The sequence below is a fragment of the Fringilla coelebs genome, assembly GCF_963513975.1.
Source record: "Fringilla coelebs genome assembly, chromosome: 8".
Classification (NCBI taxonomy): Eukaryota; Metazoa; Chordata; class Aves; order Passeriformes; family Fringillidae; genus Fringilla; species Fringilla coelebs.
Genome location: NC_140066.1, coordinates 16,498,038 through 16,519,726, shown reverse-complemented (window position 1 = coordinate 16,519,726; position 21,689 = coordinate 16,498,038). Strand labels below are relative to the sequence as shown.

Here is a 21,689-nt window from a genome sequence, read left to right as displayed (position 1 = left end):
TCCTATTTCATAATGTACATCACTGGAAATGTTAGTAGTTTTGCTGTTTGAGGATAAGGTTGGACATGAGCATAAATTTCTGGAAACTCAGTTGTAGTGACACTAAGTAGTGTTTGTTGTATAGAAGGGTTCCCTTGGAAGGGACAGGTGTGTGACATCTGCCTGTACAGCATCAGTCCAATAGGGAATGTCTGTCTTGTCCACAGGCCAGCTCTTTCACTGTGTTGTGCTGGGATGACATAGGGGAAGTAGTGATGTTCAATGGTAACCACTGAAATTGGAGATTCCTCAGAAGAAGGAACAAAATTTAAATGTATTTTATTCTTTCTCCTGTCTATAATTACTGCAAAGGAAAAGAGGACAAACATAGAGTCATTTAGGATGTTTAGGAAAGTGTCCTGTGACAAATTCCCCCTTAAACAGGGCAAAAAGAACAAGGTGTCAACCAGCAAGCAGACATGGATGGCAACCAACACCTTGTCTAAAGCTGCTTTCTTGCTGACTGTCTTGAGTGAGCGGCTGGAGTACCACAACCTGGCCTTCCGAATAGGAATGTTTGCTCTGGAGCTGCAGAGACCACCTGCCTCTACCAAGGCTCTGGAGGTAATGAAATATCTCAAAAAGACAGTATCCATAAATGTTGATCTCTTGGAACGTGTTTGCTCACATGGTTTAACTTTCAGTGCTTGAAGTTTGGTTGTGCTTTTATATGTTTTCCTAAAATGGATTGCAATAGAACTGAACCAATTGAGTGCACATCCCATTGCAACGTGTTGATCTCCTACAAAAATTATTAGCAATATCACTTCAGCTGTTGTTACCTTCACTGATAGGAAGCTCAGACCTGATGTATCAACAGGTCTTTGGTTTCACACAAAGCTATAGGTCTGAAAATATTTAAACGAGTACAAAATCTTTTATGAATGTATTATTTGGACAAGAACAGCCTAGTTCTTATCTTAAATATGTTTTCATTTTGCTTTGCTAATGTGGGGAAAACAAAGTCATTTGTAAATATCCATATTTGCATCAGTGAAATGGTTTGAAAATTATTCCTTAGGGTGAATTGGTGCAATTGTTATCTGTTTGAAAATTGCTTCTGCTGATACCTCATTCACTGGCAAGCAAGCATAGGCACTGTACAAGCATGTTATTTTGGACACTCCTTGAGTACTGTGAAGATTCCTGTTTTGAAAAAAGTGTCCAGTGAAGACCATGTCTGTGTGATTTACAGCTACCTTGCTTTTCACTGCAGGATTGTTCAGCCCCTTAAAGTGTGTATTGTTGCTAGTTATTCACCAACTACAATTATTTTACTAATTATCTGTACTTCTTATGGTCTGATTAGATGATTGTAAGTTTGGCAGTCACTTGCCAAAACTATTGCTTTCATATGTTAAGAATGGAGAGAATACAGACACAGAGCAGTGAAATGTCTTCATCCTGATGGCCTGTGTGCTGCAACTGTGCCCTTTAATCTGCTAATCAGTCTCTGGTGTCTCAAATGGGTGTATCACTTAACATAGCATCCTTTCTTCATACAATTACAATTAACCACCTTTTTCACTGGCCTGTCCAGTCAGATACTTCTGCTGATGTTCTTATGAGAGTTGATGCATTTTTTCTGTATGCAACTGAAAAGTCATCATTTGAGTAAAAAAATTTGCGTATAAATATGAAGCAAGACTATCAATAGATTTGAAAACATTAGGTTTGTTTTCTTTGTGGGGAGGATGGTAATGGTGGCTAGGCTGGTAAGCACTGCTATCATTTAATAAACTAATAAAAACTATTGCTGTACTTTATGTATAGGGGAGGATGGTGTGCTCCCCAGAGGGGACTGTGCTGTTGACAGTTTTTATTCTGTTTCCTTGTGGATACTACCAGGTGAAGCTGGCTTATCAGGAATCTGAGATTGCAGCCCTCTTGAAGAAGATTCCCTTGGGCACCAATGAGATGAACACTATTCGAGGAAGAGCTGAAGAACTGCGAGAAGGGACCTTGTGTGATTACCGTCCTGTCCTGCCTCTGATGTTGGCAAGCTTTATATTTGATGTCCTGTGCACTCCAGGTACTGACAGCATTGGCCTGAGTGTGTGCAGGGCGTATTCTGAGATGCCAGGTCTTGAGGGATTTTCAAAGGGAAACTGTATAAGAACAACCAAAGTTTAATTCTTCACGTGCTGTTGCTTGCACATGCCTCTACATTGTTTTAAAGATATTTTGTTCCCCAGTGGAACAGTTTCTCTTTCTGCCTACATTTGAAAACAACTGCACACTTAAGACATTTCAGCACTCTATGTGTGTTTGTAAAATAGTTATAAATTACTGACTTTGCTGCTTTTACACTGGTTATATCTATTATAAATCTAGCATATAAAAAGAACACAGCAACCGGGGATTAGAAGACTGACTTAGCAATATACTGGTTAGGAGCCTTCTGAGTTTAGAGAGAGAAATAGGAAGAAAACCCTGTAAGGTGCTGTGGTCTTGAAACTGGTATGAGGCTAAGAATAGGACCACAGGAAGCTCTGCAAATTCAGAAAGCTCTCAGAAATGTCTTTTGCTTTGAAGCCTTAGCTTTGAAAGATGAACACTAATTCTATTGTCTTCTTTCAGTGGTTTCTCCTACAGGCTCTAGACCCCCAAGCCGTAATTGGAATAATGAAATGCCTGGAGATGAAGAGCTTGGTTTTGAGGCAGCTGTTGCTGCTCTTGGTAAGAATCTTTTACAAGGAAGGTCTGCCTTCATCTATGTTCTGCATGTTTTCCCATTTTGAATGGTGAGAGTTAGTAGTTAATTCCAGTTTGGTGCAGACATAGAAGTGTTTGCAGAGTTGGACAGAACCAGATGCAGGATTCTACATGCCAGGGTTGAGATATCATTGCAAAGCTGTGAAAAAATGGAAGGAGAATATGGGGTGAGAACTCAGTGTTTAGATAGTAACATGAATTTTAGCTTTCTGCTTGCTCTTTTGTCAGAAAATATGTATTGCCTGGGACTTCAATGGAAATGGACAATTTCAGAGAACAAAAGGCAATCATTTTTTAAGAGATTAGACAATGATAGCAAAAGATTAGCAGAAGTACTCTCAAGTATTATCATATCATTCAGGATCTTAGCATAGTACTGAATTCTTGCCTCATTTGCTTCAGCAACAAAGCAGTGATTATATACATGTTCTGTTGACAATACTGTATGCATGTTTTAAAGCAGTATGCAAAAAGAAATGAAATGGATTAGACAAGACCTGTTGTTTGTTGCCTCATCTCTGAAAGAAAGAAGATGAGTTTTTTATGGTGTTGGAATGCTGGCTTGTGGCACCTGCAGAAACCAAAAGCTTTGTTTCAAGATAGGGTTGTAGGCTTGCCTGGACTCTTCCCGTAGCCTTTTAGTATCTTGTTGTTCTGACAGTTGTGGCCAACTTAGTATTCTAGGGACAGACTGCAGCTTCTGTTTATTCATGGCCTCTTTTTGAAGTTAACAGAAAAAAATCTTTTTTTGCCTGTAACAGTGAGGAGATTAAAACAGTCTGAAGTATAGAGAGCTCTCAGGATGTAGTGTAGTCCCATGAGCTCACTTGTCTCTTCATGCTCTCTTTTATGGGCTGCAGGTATGAAAACAACTGTCAGTGAAGCAGAACATCCTCTGTTGTGTGAAGGCACACGAAGGGAGAAAGGGGATCTGGCGCTAGCCCTGATGATCACTTACAAGGATGATCAGTCTAAGCTGAAGAAGGTGAGTTTCCCTTTGAAAGGGGAGAGGGAGAAGGAAGGTTTGGGTTTTGATGGATTTGATAGTTTTGCCAGTGAGTATGAGTTGCTGTGTCATATACTGATGTTTTACAAGCTATGTTGTGGTATTTATATTTATCCACTGCTGCAAAACCTGATTGTACGGAGTGTGTTGCCCTGGGAGAGGCACTCTTTCCATAGTTTCTTAAGATCCAGTCAGGAGATGTGTTGTCACTGCTTTTATTGCTAAGACAAGTCCACTCCTAAGGGTTTTTGGTGTGCAGTCTGTGTGTGGTCTGGAAATTGCATGTGTTTTGCTGCAGGGATATTGGCTTGCAGAACAGTATAGCTAGAAAAAGCTCTGTTTCTTAACCTCTCACCTCTTTGATATACTAGTTCATTACACCTGTCTTAATTTTCTACACAAGAGAGAGAGTAAAACTCTGCCTGTCCACCCCAAAGGAAGAAAAAAAAATTGAAAATTACTGAAGCTTCAGAAAGGATTTTATTAATTTTTTATATTCAGAAATCCTCCTACACAGCAAGAACTACATTATTAGTATCTTTTTGTCTCCTGAAACAGAAGCGTTTTTGCTATACTCTTCTCCAGGGAATAACAGGGACACTGTGATCTGAATCATCTGTGCATAAATGATCTGTCAGACTTGTGGTGTTGATTAAATATGGAGAACAAACAGTAGAAGTGGACAAACCCCTAGAATGTGGTGATGCATTGTTCCCCAATTACATAATAAATTATGACAAGTAATTGTTACTGTAGGCCAGTATAAAGCAGTTTCTCTAGTGGCTTTGCCCCTTTCTCAGTAATATTTGACAGGATTTTCTGAATGGTGAGTGTGGAATTTTTGTGATGTAAACAACATCTGGCAGAACTAAATTTAGAATTCTCCATTCTCTCCTCGATATGCCAGAATTGCATATTTTTTGTGAGTTTTGGGTGCTTTTCCAGTAAAGCCAGTGGCTGTTTCAAGCGGAAATGTGGTATTACTGAGTCTTTGCTTCCTCAAGTAATGCAGACCGCATGGCTCTCAACTGTGTATTTCATTGCTCTTTGGTGCAGGAAGATGATGCATATTTTCTAGAAAATAAGCATTTTTTTTTTCTCCAACAAATAAAATTTGTTGTACAGCAGGAAGTTGATTTGATATTTTACCTCTTTGTCTTAGCATAATGCCTGGTCTCTTACCCTTCTTCTCAGTGCCTTTTTTTTTTCCCTTGTTCTTGAAGATTTTAGACAAACTCCTGGACAGAGAGAGTCAAACTCACAAACCACAGACGTTGAGTTCCTTCTACTCATCCAGCAAGCCTGCAGTGGCCAACCAAAAATCTCCTTCCAAACATGCTGCCCAGTCTGCTGCAGCTATCCAGCAGCTTCCAGGGACTTCTGTCACTCAGCAAGCTGCTGTAAGCACTGCAGTCCAGAGCAGTCCTGAGAACTTTGTGGAAAAGAGTACCCAGGGTAAGAAGTAGTTTGTAATAGCTATGCTAAAATTTTCCACAGTTACAGCCTATTTTCCAAATCTTGAGTTAGATGTTCTTTGCCTAGTGTCAGATGATCGTCTTTAAAACTGAAAGAGAACTGACATAATCCTGCTCATAAATGTAATTCATTTTATAAAAATCCTTTATCTGTTGATACTTGTATGTTTTAAATGGCCATGTCTGATTTTAGAGATACAGAAACAAGATGATGTTTATGTTGTCACTGTTCTGTTTGGCAGAGAGCTCTCAGAGGTCCCCCTGTGAGCCAGCTGCAGAGGCCACTGTTTTGAAACAAGAGGGAAAGGTCCCCAGTCGTCTGGCCCTTGGAAACCGAGGTGGATACAATGGGAGATGCTGGGGTTCACCTGTCAGGCAGAAGAAGAAACACACAGGTGGGAATGGGCTAGCTCATACAGCATCTTGTCCTCTCTTAGGCAGTCTGCTGGGGTATACCCAAGAAAGCCAGAGAAGAGCTTTTTACAAAGACACATAGTGATATGACAAAGGATAACAGCTTTAAACTGAAAGATGGGAGATTTAGATCAGACATTAGGAAGAAGTTCTTTATTGTAAGGGTTGTGAGGCTCTGAACAGGTTGCACAGAAAAGTGGTGGATGCCCCATCCCTGGGAGTTCAAGACCAGGTTGGATGGGACTTTGAGCAACCTGTTCTATGACTCTGGGATTTTACTTATCAGCCTTTCCTGTACAACAGAAGCAGCTGAGTATCTCTGAGGTGTTTGACATGGACAAATAAGATTTGCTCCATAAATTTCCTGCCTTTCTTGCACCAGTTATGCTCTGTGTGATGGATTAGATACCTGGAGCTGAAGTACAGCACTGTGCTCCTGGATCCAAAAAGAAATTCAGAGAAGCTGCTGCCTCTACACTTCTCTTGGGAAGGGTATAAGTTAGAGGCAGAGGATGTGAAGGTTGTGCAGCATGTATCTGAAGGGTTTTCTTCCTATTCGTATAATCTATGGAATTCGACTTTGTAAGTACATTTGCTTCCTGTTATTATACTCTGCCACAACACTTGGCAGGTGGAGTGAGGGGCTGTGATGGTGTGAAGAGGGAAATAAAGATGCCTTGTTCTTGGACTCTTCTGTATTTAATCCAAGCATTACAAAATGTCACTGATGTCTATGGCCAAATTGATTTGATCTCTCTCAATTTACAATGAATGCCTGTCAGCCCTAAGGCGGTCACTGACACAGCTGATCTTAGCTGGTACTGCAGGTGATATGATTCAGAGTTTACCTTCCTGCATTGCATTTTCCAACCCTGGTGACATTTCTGTGTTGGTTCTGGTGTTGTAGGCATGGCTAGTATTGACAGCAGTGCTCCTGAAACCACCTCTGACAGTTCTCCAACACTCAGTCGGCGTCCTCTACGTGGGAGCTGGGCAACAACATCCTGGGGCAGAGGACAGGACAGTGACAGCATCAGCAGTTCTTCAAGTGACTCACTGGGATCTTCCTCTTCCAGTGGCAGTAGGAGAGCAAGTGGGGGAGCCCGTGCAAAGACTGTGGAAGTCGGCAGGTAAGGAATAATACCAATGCGCAGAGGCAACCTCTAGGCTGGATGTCGGGAACATGGGCATCGGGAAATACTTTATGGGGAAAATTTGCTTTGTTTCCTCTGGACCCCAAAGACAGGAGCTCCAGCTGGCAAACTTGGGGTACTTATCTGAAAGATTCCTGTCTTTCTTCTAGGTATAAAGGGAGGCGGTTGGAGAGCCATGCTCCTCATGTCCCAAACCAGCCCTCAGAGGCAGCTGCTCACTTCTACTTTGAATTGGCCAAGACAGTCCTTATAAAAGCAGGTGGAAACAGCAGTACCTCTATCTTCACCCACCCTTCCTCCAGTGGTGGGCACCAGGGACCACACCGCAACCTTCACCTCTGCGCCTTTGAGATCGGGCTGTATGCACTAGGGCTGCACAACTTCGTGTCTCCCAACTGGCTCTCTCGAACTTACTCCTCGCATGTCTCTTGGATCACAGGTTACAGCAAAGCTTTATTGGGAGGCTAACTTTTGGGCAGGAGGTGGGGTGGGGAGGCAAGCTTGTTCTTGAGAATGGTGATACTGATGTGCTGTAGGAGCCATGCGAGCCGCTCACGCAGCTGCAGTAGTTGCTGATCAGCAGTGATTTACACAGTGGTGGTTACTTTGGCCTGGAAAGTTCTTGTGACCTCTTTCTTGTTTGTACTGCAGCATGCTTCAGTCTAAAAAGCCCACTTCTCATACAGAGACTGGTCTTTACCTCTCCTTCAGAAGTGTGCTGAAGAGACAGACATTTGTCAGGTCTGAACATGCTCTCTGGCTGTGTTCAGTTTTCACTTTCCTCTTCCTTCTGATAGCGCCCATACCTACTCCCTATCCATATGGCTTTTAGAGGCCTAAAAACCACACCTTTGAAAATTCATGTTTTCCCGACATGAATTAATAGACTGACAGTCCAGACTGGTTTGTGGGCATTAAAATCAGCTATAGCAAGTACTTTTTGCTATTTCCAATGCATTTTATCTTAAGTAATGGTGTCCTCACCACTTGCTCATTGAGGGCTCTTGTTCGTCCTGTGTTTTGGGAGGAAGCACCTAAATTTGATATGAACCTTAAGGGATGCAACTGGGCTGTGTTCACTGCTGCTGAAGGAAGTGAAGAGTGCACCTGCTGTTGAAAGAAAGCTGACTAACTGTGCTGGGCATACAGTGATGTGAGAGTCTCTCTCACTCTTTTTCTTAGGGCAGGCCATGGAGATTGGTAGCGCAGCCTTGAACATCTTAGTGGAGTGTTGGGATGGACATCTAACTCCCCCAGAGGTGGCATCATTGGCAGACAGAGCTTCACGGGCCAGAGACTCCAACATGGTGCGGGCAGCTGCTGAACTGGCACTCAGCTGCCTGCCTCATGCCCATGCCCTGAACCCAAACGAGATCCAGAGGGCTCTGGTGCAGTGTAAGGAACAGGTGAGCATCATATGGCAGCTGCTAGTGAAGGCTGATTTCTAGCATCAAGGATGTGCTGGTGTTACCTGTGGGGTTGGCTCCTTTGCTACTGCCCAGCCTTAATCCCAGTTCTCTGGATTTCTTATGTTTCATGAATAACACTGGTTATTCTGCTGCATAGCATCTGTCTGGTCCCCATAGTATTAGTAATTTTAGAGTGCATTGTACTTCTACCCTTTTGTAGTTTTTTCCTTCTTGTGTTTCTTGTTTTACATTCTTCTTTTGTTTCACTGCTTCCAGGACAACCTGATGCTGGAAAAGGCCTGCATGGCAGTAGAAGAGGCAGCTAAAGGAGGTGGTGTGTACCCAGAAGTCCTCTTTGAAGTAGCTCATCAGTGGTACTGGCTTTATGAACAGACTGTTGGTGGGACGCCAGCCCAGAGAGAAGGTGCCACTGGCTGCAGTGCCGGTGGCGCGCGGGCCGCGTCTGAAGCAGCACGTGGCTTGGCAGACAGCCGGGTGACCTCAGAGCCGACCACGGTGACGGTGGCAGCTGCAGTAACTGCAGCAGCAACCGTCATGCCAGTGATCTCTGTGGGGTCGACCATGTACCAGCAGCACACGGTGGCAGGGCCAGCAATGGCACATACACACACGCAGGGTCTCCACCCTTACACCACCCTTCAGACTCACATCCCCTGTAATCCCCAGTATATCGGACACACTATCCAGCACATGCCGCGCCCAGCTGTCTTCCCGGTCCCTGGCTCGGCGTATCCACAGGTGAGTTTTGGCTGGGCCTTGTTCATTTACTGTGACCTTGTGTGGCTGCTTCTGGGGTAGTATGTTGGAGTGGGGAGAGCATGGGACTCAGACCTGTCATGACTTGAGATCAGGTCTCTCTGCTCTCACTTGCCACTTGGTGACGCTTACTTTGGCCCTCCAGCTCAGCTTTTGCACAATAAGGAGCTTTTTGTGGCTGCGTTTAAAGTCTCAAGAGAATATAAAATATAATATATCAGTAGTTCTTAATTTCTGTTGCTCTGTAGTTTCTCAGAAGGCACTGGACAGAAAGTTGTTTTCTTGAGAGCTTGCAGGCTAAATAGAGACTACACTGGGAATGCCAAATAAAGGTTAACCTTTGGCTATTTTTAAAGGTCTTGGAGTGGTTGTCTGCAAAGTGATTGGGTTTTTGAAAGGGGGAGGAGCAAGCAGATGTAATGCTCATGCAGTGCAAGTTTCCTCCTTTGCTTCCTTCAGACTGGACTTTTCAAGCTCTGGGGCTTCTGTGGGGACATGATGTTTTGAATTCTAAGTGGTCAGGTGAAGTAGACACGAGTGTTCTGTACCTTCTGTTGTAGGGTGTCCATCCAGCATTCATAGGGGCGCAGTACCCTTACTCAGTAACTGCACCGTCACTGGCAGCTACAGCAGTGTCCTTCCCCGGCGTGCCCGTCCCCTCCATGACGCAGATTGCGGTGCATCCCTATCACAGTGAGACGGGACTGTCGCTGTCTTCCAATGTAGCGCGTAAGTTACAGCTCTGGGCCGGGGAGCAGAGGTTTCTTTATTGTCTCTTAGCTCTTCCCCGGTGAGGTCCTGTTTCTCATTGATTACATGTGGAACGAGGGTTCTTGCACTGGAAAGTTCTGGCCAAATGCATGCCATTTTAAAGGTGTGCATGCTCAGAGGCACTGGGATTCCCAAGGGGGCCTGATACAGCTAGCAGAGAGCAACTTCTGTTCAGCTGAATTTCCAGTATGAGATTGTTTTGGCCTCAAGACTAAATCATGTTTGGAGCCCTTGTGGTCTTTCTGACTCCTAGCTTAATTCCTGTAAAAGCTGTAAAAGCTTAATTCCTGCTCTCCTTTGGGCAAGGTGAGCATAGATGATCTTGAGCAGGCTCATGTAATTCTGTTGGGTCAGGTGAACAGAGTGTAGGAAGCAGGCAGACTTCTGCTACAGGAGCACTACTAAATGTCTTTTCCTGCCTGAAAGGATTGGAGGCAGCCAGTGCCCAAATGTGGAACTGTCAGAGGTGATGGATGTTTTGTCAAGAGTCACGTCAATAGCATTTGGAATGGTTGCTCACGTGCTGTGCTAGGGCTTGAGTGATGGTGAAAATCCATGAAGTAGTGTAGCACCGGGACAGCAGATGTTGACTGGATTGTGGACATGCTGTCATTGCCCTGGAGTTCTGCACTAGTGGGTCATGCTTGACCCCAATCTCTGCTAACCCCTCATTGGAGAGGCTGTAATATTTCTCTGTTTTCAGTGTGTTGAAACTCACCAGATGCTGGAAGACTGGTATGTGGAAAAATACGGAAGAGTTGTGTTGGTCTCCTTCATATTCAGAGTAGCAGGAGAATAATTTTAGTTATTTTTTATCCTGTATTTTGACATTAAAAAGCTACCACAAAAGCAAATAAAACAGTCTTGAAGGCCTTAGGATCTAATAGCTGCCAGCCTATGTCACAATCTGATGCTGTGACTTTTCATTGTGAGAAACCATTTTTGTGGTTCTCCAAAGAATTATGAATCTTCCAGAAGTGCTAATTCATCCTAGAACACTTAAAATACCAAAAGGAGAAAGCAACCCCACCCTTTCCAGTTGCCATTGTTTATGGCTTCCATAAACTTATTTTCAGTTCTTACAATACTGGTTACTGTTCCTGAAGTACAGAATCATGTGGTGAGGCTTGAGCTCTGGCAATAATTCACCACATTCTTATGGGTTATTCTCCTGGGCCAGACTTCAAACACAGTATGAATTTTGCCCTGCTTTGTGCGTTGTTTGGCACCCCGTCTCCTTGGTTGAGGAGGTTAGACAGGTCTTTCCTGGGAGACACATTGGTCTCAGGTATTCAACTATTCACTAGCAAACATGGAGGGGCAAATTAAAAGGAGCTTACAGCTTTGCTCAAGCTGGTGTGGTAGCATCACAGAGAAACTGTGAAACAAGGGCAACAGTTTGCACACACCTAATGGCACCTGTGCTCTGGAGTTCTCAAGCAAACCTTGCTTTTTACTCTTTGTACCTTTCTTGAGAGGGACAGGTCAATTTGAGTCTTGTAAGAGTGCAGCTTAGTGACTCTGTGTTTACTGCTGAGTTTAGGTGTACAGTACAATGGATTTGCATTTGAAACCTGTCATTTCCCTTGAGTTTGCTCATACTAGTTAAGTATGCTCATACTAGTTAAGTGTCTGAAGGTGACAACTTCTCAAGTCTCCTTGCTGTTTTTACTGTTGATACGTGCTGCCAGCGTGTGCAGTGACTGTTCTTTCCAGGGGCGGATTGGAGGTCAGCCTCCAGTAACGGCCTTCCTGAACGGAGAGACAGCTGTTGTACAGCCCAGGAGGAAGAACCTTGCATTGTTGGCCTTGATCTTTGAGTGACTGAATTCTGTTCCTGCTCAGTAATTTTCCTAGCAGTTTCTCATCAGGTGTAGACATACATATGATTGTTTCCTTGGACAAGAAATCAGAAACGTTTTATTTAATAATAGCAAATGCATTCGAATCAACACACCTGTTTACAAGTAAAACCTGAATTTTTTGCATGTTCATGAGGTACTGCAAAAGAAATGGACACACATGTAACTGACCCTGTCAGGCCCACCTTGCAAACAGAATAGAGCTATTCCTGGCCCATTGTATTTTAGTTGTAAGCCTGTGGGTTTTGGTTGCTTTATTATTCTGTTTAGGGGACTATAACCCTACACTGGCAGGGGGCAGTCAGGTGAAGGAGATGATGTCCCAAGTAAACCTTTTAGGCTGGTGCTAGGTCCTAATGCTGCTGTTTTGCTCTCTTCAGTAGGCAGTGTCCATGCAGGATCAACGTTCCCAGCGATTCAGGGTGCTTCCTTGACAACTCTGTCCTCACAGCCCAACTCCCTTGTTACGGGGGGTTTTCCTGCCGAGGATGAGCAGCACAGTCAGCCTGTGAGCCCCCAGGGTCTGCACTACCTCCACTCTGCATACCGAGTTGGTAAGGATGGCCAAGGGGGTTTCTCTAGTCCCCTTGAGAGGGATTCAGGGCAAGGCTGCAGGTTTTCACAGTCAATTTGGCAATTGGCTACTGCAGCTGTTGGGGGTGAATGCACCTGAGGGACATGGGAAAAGCAAGCTGATGATCAGTTGTGGAGTCTAAAAATGAAGGCAAAGCATTGTAAGATTGAACAATTGCTTTTCAGGACCATCAGAGCGAAAAAGAAAGCTAAGTGGGTTAAAGCTGGGAAGAGTCTTGCCTTTCAGCAGGTGTACATAAAGGAGCCTGAATAGGGCTCCAAGGATGTGACTGTGCAAGTTGTGACTATATGATAAAATGATATTTGGCTCCTGCTGCTGATGGATGGGGAGGGCACACCTCCAGTTTAATACCAGCTGAGTCTTCAGATGCACAGAGGAAGTGCCCTGTGCCTCTCCAGTTATTTGTTGAAGATAGATGCAGAGGGAACTTATATTTAGTGAAGAGTGGGTATGTAATTAGCATTCCTTTTGCAGTCACACTGGTTATGAGAAAATAAGAGTCTCTGCCTGAATTGCCATTGGTAAAAGGATAGCAGTCTTAGGGTTTGGGCTGAAGCTGCAGTAAGCTACCGTAGTAGTAAGTAGTAAGCTACTTGTACATACTCATGGTTCAACCCAATGGATGCTTGATGTAGGGTAAGGAAGCCTCTAAACTAAGCAAAGGAAGAGAAACAGCAAGAAAATGGAAGGAAAGCTTGACTTTTTTGTTAAGAGCCAGAATAGAGAGTACTTGTTAGCTAGAAAGGCATGCCAGGTGTCTTTTAAAATATCAGTGGTACATGGCATGCCATGAAGAGTGTTTAATAACCTGAATAAGAGAGAGGCACAGGCAGGGAAGATGGTCTGGAAGATCAGGATGTGGCACATGTTGGTATTTGAATACTGTTGAAATGGGTGGATTTGTCTGAAGAACTGTAATGGCATAAGTGAAATGTTTGCAGATTGACAATACTGCAGCTCAGTGGTGGCCTGTTTGTCTTTGCTGCAGGTCAGGTTGGTTTTCTCTGTTGCAAAATTTAGATCAAAAGCTTTGCTTTCAGGACATTTCTTGTAGTGCAGCCTTTGGGTGCCTTTGATGCTGCCATGGGTGCTTGAGTGTCTCTTTGCAGCTCTGGTGAGCAGTGATGGCTGTGCAGGTTTCCCAGCCTGGAGCAGCAGATCCAGATGTTCTTGGAGATGGAGCCTGCCAGCACAGGAACTAAGATTGGCCTTTTGTTTCTGTCTGGACTCTGTAGCTGTGGAATTTTCTGTTGCTGAAGGGCAGGCCAGTCAGGTTGTGTTGCAGTGAGTGAAATGCTAGACGTAGTCTTACTGGGCAGAAGTGCTGCTTGACTGTGGCTGCCCCTTTCTCACAGGGATGCTGGCTCTGGAGATGCTTGGCCGAAGAGCTCACAACGACCATCCCAACAACTTCTCCCGCAGCCCGCCCTACACTGAGGATGTAAAATGGCTCCTTGGGTTAGCTGCAAAGTTAGGTAAGGATCAGAGCAGTACTTACAGAAATCCACTTGCTGGGATTTGGGCCATGGTGGGAAAAAGCTCTTGAAGGAGTGAAGCTTCAAAGATTGGGTGAGCCTGATATCAGTGCCATTCCTGAGACAAGATCCCTACTGCTCTTTCATCCACTCATTTGTCCCATTTTGGGGTTCTGTAGGCATGCTGTTGGATTTTGAGTCACTGGATGAGGTACATGAGATTTGGACAGGGTTCAGAGCTTGTATCTCTTCCATTCTATAACATCGATTCTTTCTTTTCCATTTGCACTGTACTGTAGGTATTCCTCTTATGTACATTTATTCCTTCTGTGAAGACTTTCTATAGCAATAGGTGCTCAAAACACCTATTTTTGGGGGGGTTGCTTGTTTTTACTTCTGTTTTGCTCTTGGATCTTTTTTGTCAGCTCACTTTCTAAGTGCTTTCATAAGCAGCAAGAGCTAAAAAAGTCTTTACAAACAGCTTGTTTAGCGGCACAGCTTCTGCTGCTCCTGCTGGCAGAACTCCACCATAGGAAGTGGTGGGGAAGCTTGACTTAAGTCTACAGCCTCCTTAAAGCCTGAGTGCTGAGGCATCTAGGTGCTTCCTTGATGGGCAGTCAGGAAACAATGGAGAAGGTCAAGTGTTATCCTTGTCTTTCTAGTAACCTTGTCACATTAATTTCCTTTCATTTCTCCTTTAAAGAAAAGTGACTTTGGGAACACCAGTAACTGAGGTGGTACGTGGTCTCTCCTCAGACCTGATGGGTATAGCAGAATCTTCTCTGTCCCATGAGTTTGCTAGACTGTCTCCCTCAAGCCTGCTGGAGAATACAGTACTGTGAGAAGAAGGTGCTCCAGATCCAGGTTCTTGCTGTGAAGTGTGATTTCTTGTGTGCCTGTTATCTTAGCACTGTTGTTCTGACTTCCTCCTGTGCAGGTGTAAATTATGTGCATCAGTTTTGCGTTGGTGCTGCCAAGGGGGTGCTGAGCCCTTTTGTGCTCCAGGAGATCATCATGGAAGCTCTACAGAGGCTCAACCCTGCCCATGTGCACAACCACCTGCGCACCCCAGCCTTCCACCAGCTGGTACAGAGGTGCCAGCAGGCCTATATGCAGGTAAAGTGTGGCTTATCTTCCTGCCTGTCAGAGCTGCCAGGCCATTGCCTGCCTTGGAGGTGCTGCCTGTGTGTGCATGTGCAGAGGGGAAGGGGCCTTGGGCACTGGGAGCTGAAGTGGTCCATTTCCTGATGCATCCTTCTCCCTCAGCAGGGACTGGAATAGATATCACCTGCCTGTGTGGGGGCTGCATGCAAAGGATCTCTGTAGTGCTTCTGCCAAGGCCTTCCACCTCCCGTGCTCTTCCATGAAGGCTGAGGTGGTTGTGTTCTTCCTCATTCCGAATTCTACGTGTACCTTTTAACTTCTGAACTTTCTTTATGTTTTCAAGCCTCGTGTCCACCCCTGTACCTAGCCGATCCTTTTTACTTTCTTGTCAGTAGTAGCCTGTTTTCCCCTTCTCAGGAAGCCCTGGTGTGGCTGTCTGGTGTGCCAGTGCTGATACCAACAGTGGAAATGGCTTGATCAGCTCCCAGCACAGATATCCCAGGCTTTGTTGAAACCAGTGTTTCAGTGAGCCAGCTGGAATACCAAAGCTGCCTGTTCTTTAAAACAGTGCAGTCAGGACCCCTCACATATGCCTGCTTCTCTTGAATAAACGATCAAAGGGTGATTCTGTAGCCATATTGTCCAGATTGGATTAGCTGTTCTATCATCCTAGATGGCATTTTTGAGACATGACAGCTTCTTCATTTGACCTTGAAAGCTAAGCCTGCTGGTTTGGGGCCTTCTTTGAGAAGCAGATAGAAGTGACAGTGCTAAGCCTAGAGATATTTTGTAATTTAGTGTAAACTTAACTCAGCCCATGTCTCTTAGCAAAGGAGATGAGCAGTGACCAGGCTGGGTGTAATCTGCAGAATGAAAGGTTGTGAGGGTTGGATGCTGGTGGGGTAGAATATTACCTGGGCCTTTAGTGCTGTACTATGGCCCAATACAGTGCTCATGACATAGAGGACACTTGCTGATGCTGTATGCTGCATTTGGTGCTCTGAGGGAGCACTGCCCTTGGGTGTGCTGGGGTGTAGGATACAGCACTGCTGCTTTTGAGGTACTCTTCTCTGTCAGAGCTGCCAGTCTTGGGACTGCTGGTGGGTAACAGGACCATGCGACCTATTGCCCTGGGAGCTCAATCTTCTGAGTTTCACCAGCAGGAGGGTGGTGAGCAAATGCCTTAAGGCTCTTTCCCTTTTCCCATCCAGTACATCCATCATCGGCTGATCCATCTCACTCCAGCTGACTACGATGACTTTGTGAATGCCATCCGCAGCGCCAGAAGCGCCTTCTGCCTGACTCCCATGGGCATGATGCAGTTTAATGATATTCTCCAGAACCTAAAGCGCAGCAAGCAGACAAAGGAGCTGTGGCAAAGGGTCTCTCTGGAAATGACCACCTTCTCACCATGACTCCAGGTGGAGCTCCACGGACACACAATCCTTTGCCCAACATAGTTGTAGTTCCATTTACACCATCCTTCCTTCTGGTGTCTTTTTTTTTTTAGTTTTAACTTGTTGGAAACCACTGATCTGATGTATTTATACCATGACATTCCTCTCCAGCACTGTTGCGTGTTGGCGCTCTGCTTTGCTCGCTCTTCCTCCTCCTTCTCAGTGGGCTGCAGGCTTGAGAAGCATCAGGAAATGAGAAGGAAGTTGAGCTGGCTGCCCTGTGGTGTAGTCACCGCTTTTTTCCCTGAGCCCCGGGAGGCTGTCCTGCGAGCAGTTTGCAGTGTGATTGCGCACATGTTAGAGGGGTTGGGGATTCTGTCTGAAATATTTATTTTAGCATTTATAAATATGTAAACTTTTTCTTTTTTTTTTTTTTTTTGTATGGGCTTCTCTTACTCCACACACCATCTCCTTTTGGAGAGTGGCTGGAACTGCTGTGCACAGCGAGTGCTTCCTCCATCCCTTTTAGCAACTCCTGGTGAGAGAAGCTGAGACTGGAGTAGCAGGACCAGGGCCACCTCTGCAGCTTTCTGCAGCAGCTGAGGACAGAGGCTGGAGCTCGGGCAGTGAGTCCTTGACTGCACTGAGCTGCCTGGAGACTGCCAGAAGTGCTTGAGCTCTTTCTCAGGAGTGTCCCTTACTGGGCACTGCTGGCTCATAGAATGTTTTGATCCTGGTTGTTACAAGTTGTACAATCCTGTTTCTTTTGGCTGGGGTATTACTCTCCTGTAATCACTTTCTTATCCTTCGTCTCTTCTCGTTTCCTGATTAAACACTTGTTTTCTTAGACTGACTCTCTCTTCTCTCTGCTATGATGTTGGCAGTCTGAAGGAGCTGGCCAGCTGTGTGTCAGTGGGAGCTCCTGTGAGCCCTGGTAGGTGGCTCCTGTGCTCTGGGGAGTAGCAATCCAGCAAAGCTGGGTGCCCAATGGTTTCTTGCCTGGTACTGCTCTGACAATGACCTGCCTCTGCAGAGGCTGAGGTACATGTTTGATGGGTATTCAGAGAGTTGGTGGTAAGGCTGGGATGTTCTTCCTACAGTTCCATCAGTCACTGGGTTCCTTTTCTAGCCTTGATACTGTGTGATAATGCAGAGCCTTGTATGTCCCAAGTATTGTGCAGAACACCATCTGAGGTTGAGTTTAGACAGCTTAAGTGTATAAGCACATGCATTTCAGGGCTTTTAAAAGTGGAAGTTAGATGACTCATGGATGTTAAGAATCCCATTTCTCAGCAGTAATGTATTTTGCTTCTTACTTGGGTTTAGCCAATGAGTTTTAATTTCTGCAGGTTAGAAATATGTGCCTGTTTGATATTTCAATTATATGCTTAAAGAATAAAGTAAATCTTAGGCACAGGGCAAAAGAGATGAACAGGCTCTTTTGGTTTGGCTTTGTGTACTGCACAGGCCAGAGAGTATGGCTTAGGTTCCTCTGCTTCTGATTGTGCAACAGTAACTATTTAAAGATCTCCTTGTAGCTCCTTGTGTTCCTCCATAAAGTGTCTAGTTACATGCTAACTAGAAATGCAGATGATGGTTATAATGGGTTAGGTTCTGTGGTTTTTAAACTGAAGTCTGTGTTGATTATAAGCTGCCTGTTATTTTGCAAAACTTCTGGATTTGACTGGAGAGCACAGCCTGATGATGTGTGGAAGGTTTGCGTTCCTAGAACACGTTCTGTGCTCTGGTTCTTGCATGTTCAGAACTGTGAAAGGAGCATAGAGAAAAATGAGTTGTCTAATATTTTCTAATGCTATAGGGGAAAATCTGTGGAAGAGAAGGGAGCATGTTTTAGAAGGAAAGAAGCAGAAGGGAAATGGGTAAAAGAGCTGAATATTAAGTATCAGGAGCAGAAGTGACTTGTAGCATTAAGGATTTGGATTGAATAGGGAAATGAAATGTCAGAGCCTCATCTGTGATATTGATTGGAAAAATATACTTGACCCTGAGCAGGTGAGTTTTCAGACCACTGTCTGGTAATATGTTGTTGTTCCTGAGCCAAGTCCCATGAAATATATCTGAGCAAGGACAGAAGAAAGCGAGGAAAGAGATGATGATGTTTTTTACTGCCATGTGGCCGTGAGGTTATTGAGGTATTTTTCCTTTTTAAGAGATGGCATGAGCCCTGATGGCCCCAGAAGCATTCATTTCCTGTTAAAAAAGAACAGTTATTTTCCACTGCAGTCTTGTTAGTCATTCATTATTCCATGAGTGAGAAAAATATATAGGCTTAGAAATTCTGAAAAGACATTTCAGCAGAAGACCTGTAAAAAGATTGCAGGCAACTCAAATTTCCCTTGACTTTTAACACATGTGGTTTTTCACTTAGAGTAAATGTTCTCCAGGACTTTGCCAGCAACACATGAAATGTCTCCATCTTTGGACATGTTCATCTATTACCATCTTTCTTGCCTGTGAAAATTTTCTTTTGGAGGCATTTTCCAGGAATATGAGTTAACAGAACAGTATTTACCTTTGAACTTCAGTGTCTTTACAGCCCATGAACAAGGTGAGTTTGAGCTGTCCTGTAATGAAATTACATGCGTAGCAACAGATATGGCTGTAATTTGCTGAAAAGCTCCCCTGTCTAGTTTTTCTTTACAGTCCTTACTGTTTATTTGGGATGTTTATTTTGGTTTTTGGAGAGTCTATTCAGAACTAGCCTTCTGGAGAGTTGTTGAAACTAAAGTTTTAAATTTTTTTTGCTTGGGTTTGGTTTTTATCAAGCCTGGAACTGTGGTATTTTGGAGCAGAATACAGCTTTTCCTTTCCCAGCTTATTTAGTACCAGCTTGGCTATTGCTACACAGTGCTGGAGTGCTCTGTGGAACTGTGGAAACCTCAGTCAGTGGAAATGGGGTAAGCATTGAAGTACCCATGAAGTTCTTCACCCCCTCTTGGACAAACTTGTCAGCTGTAACATGGCATAAATTTAGAATAGTTTTCTATGAGGTAGAAAATTGTATTTTTCTTACCTAGACATTAAGAGATGGGCAGGATATAAAAATTAATTTTTCAGGATGTAACTGGGAAGAGAATGTGCCAAAAGAGATAAATGTTCTCACAATGGTCTGCTACCACTGACTTTTTTTTTTTTAACTGAGGTGCAGAAAGTAAAAGACAGGGCCATCAGGACTTCTCAGCATCTGCTCACCATGACTGTTGCAGGAGTTTTCTTTTAAGCCGTTTTAAGCCATAGACTGAATGGCTCTCAACTATAGTTTATTTAAAATACTTTGTCTTTTCTCTTTCTGTGCCTGAATTTAAGTGCCATTGATGTGCTTATGGTGAAGGCAGGATCTTTTGGTTGGTGTTTTTTTTTAAACTGCCTCCCCCTCACTCTCTCCTTGCCCCCAGAATAATTCAAATGTGGCTTTTGAACTCATTTCTGCTTCCTGTTTCCATTTTAAGGGTATTTGCACTTGGGGCAGGGTGGTGGAGGCACCTCTCCCACAGCAGCATTAATTTCTGGAAGCTGGAAGTGCAGCTGGGGCTGTTTTGGGTGAGAGTTTTCATTTGAGCTGAGGACTCATGAGTGCTTTCCCTGAGGGCACGGTGCAGATGAACTGTGTGTGCTATCAGGAGCTGTCAGTACTGAATAGTGTTTCTGCTTCTTGTAAAGACTGTGCTCTGTAAACAAGTGACTTTTTATCTTGAGGGCATGGTCTGCTCCCAGTTATAGTATTCATAACTACTCAGTGCTGTCCAGGCTGCACTGCACAATTCCTTTTTTGCCATGAAGTTGTTGTGAGTTTTAAGGGGAAAGTGGTGGAAATTCATTAAATCTAGTACATATCTGGTATATGTACATAGCATGCACTGTAAACAGGGACTGAGTCCCTGACATTTCCTTCCATGCCCTACTTACATTGCCTCTTTTAAGTCAGCCAAGAACTTTCTTTTAAGTCCTAAAAAGCACCTTTTCCAGTGACCTGTGGGGTTATGGCCCAGCCTGATTTATGATCCTGTCACTGTAAGTGACATAACCACGAGCTGGATTCTGACTGCTGCAATGGTGTCACCACTATGGACCTGGTTTACAAGCATTGTGGAGAGATGTGAGAGCTGACAAAGCTATGGAGCTGAGAAAGGTGAGAAACTGAGTCTTGGAAGAAAGCAACTTTTTAAAGCTAAAAATAGATTCTTTATTTCTACATAGAATAGTGGAGATGAGTGTCAGGAATACTTTTTGTAGCAAAACAGCCTGCTAAGTGTTTCAGAGGTTACTATTGCTTTATTTGTTGTGTTTTTTAACCCCCACAAGCCTTGTTCCTAAGAAAAAAGGAACAAACAAACTGATAAATGGAAAGAAGGCACCAGCGTTCCATCTATGGTCTGCTGTGTGATGGGAGATGGGATTCCTGGATTGAAGCAGTCTGAAAACACTTGTATGTGTTGTCTGTTACTGTGGTGGTGTCTTGAGGGCAGTTGCACCATGTCAGCCAGGAGTCCCTCAGGATTCAGCATTGATTGATTGATTTGGCATGTTCAGACCTGTTTGTCATTACTTTTCTGGCCATGTTACTACTGATACAGCAAAATGATCAGCAAGGGCTGAAGACCATCAGGAAGAGGTTGATCAAGTGGCTTGTTAGATTCCTGTTTGTCATTCTGACTTCCAGGAGCTGCAGGCTTCTGTCAGGAATATTTGTCTTTGCAGTGCTGTCATCCAATGAAAATTGCAATTTTCAGTGATCAGCTTTTTGTGTAGAATTGATACATGCTGACACCTACAGAGAAATTCTCCAGTTCCCTTAGAAGGTCTTCACCCTATAGCTGAGATTCATTCCAGTGCTCCCTGAATGTTGTGCTGACTAGAAAGAAGCAGCAGACAACTTTTAGGTATCTCCCTGACTGAATTCCTGAGATGGTTTGCAAGCTCCCAAGGGTTTCCTATTATTGTTTTGCCAGTTCTCACCTTTCATGCATCTGGCTATAAGAATCACATGGCCTTCTGATTCCTGCATCAGATTACTCCTTTTTAAATGAGAGTTGCATCAGAATAAAGAAGTTTTTTTTAAAATACATTACCAAAAAACCCCTTAAGGTCCTGTTTTGTGCTTATCCTTTTCCTTTGTCTTAGAAGTGAACTGGTTACCATGAACTGCTATGCAGCAGTGAGGCAAGAAGGTGAGATTTGTTTCTACTATGGAAGTGTGAGGAACTGGAATGTTTTAGTGCCAAATGGGTCAGTATCTAGTACCCAGTGTCTCTCACTAAAAAAGATGGGGGTTGTTGGCTTTTTGGTATCACAGAGCTTCTGATATTATACATGCTTTTCTCAGGAGGCAGTGTTTGATTTCACAGCTTTGAAGAGATGTCTGGAACACAGGTAGCTTCTGCATCCATGTGCTGTCAGAGAAAGGTAGCAGATTGGAAAACAGCTCTTCATCAGGTAAGGACTGATTATTGCAGCTGACCATAGCAGGTGCTTTGT

General features: G+C 44.1%; 1 protein-coding gene across 3 annotated transcripts in view; it reads left to right on the top strand.

Annotated features, from left to right (window-relative positions):
* Positions 1-21,689, top strand: part of ZSWIM8 (zinc finger SWIM-type containing 8) — a 75,889-nt gene that overhangs the window by 37,482 nt on the left and 16,718 nt on the right. The window contains exons 12-26 of one of the 3 annotated variants that reach the window (XM_084209949.1): positions 424-603; positions 1,888-2,071; positions 2,620-2,718; positions 3,615-3,739; positions 4,984-5,215; positions 5,478-5,630; positions 6,557-6,779; positions 6,953-7,242; positions 7,986-8,209; positions 8,489-8,971; positions 9,550-9,718; positions 12,003-12,176; positions 13,573-13,692; positions 14,630-14,808; positions 16,008-16,217. In XM_084209949.1, coding sequence (XP_084066075.1) covers positions 424-603; positions 1,888-2,071; positions 2,620-2,718; positions 3,615-3,739; positions 4,984-5,215; positions 5,478-5,630; positions 6,557-6,779; positions 6,953-7,242; positions 7,986-8,209; positions 8,489-8,971; positions 9,550-9,718; positions 12,003-12,176; positions 13,573-13,692; positions 14,630-14,808; positions 16,008-16,211 — 3,039 coding nt within the window. In that variant the 3' untranslated portion in view covers positions 16,212-16,217. Of the gene's footprint in view, positions 1-423; positions 604-1,887; positions 2,072-2,619; positions 2,719-3,614; positions 3,740-4,983; positions 5,216-5,477; positions 5,631-6,556; positions 6,780-6,952; positions 7,243-7,985; positions 8,210-8,488; positions 8,972-9,549; positions 9,719-12,002; positions 12,177-13,572; positions 13,693-14,629; positions 14,809-16,007; positions 16,998-21,689 lie in introns of those variants that run through there. The other 2 variants (XM_084209948.1, XM_084209950.1) reach the window with 2 other exon arrangements.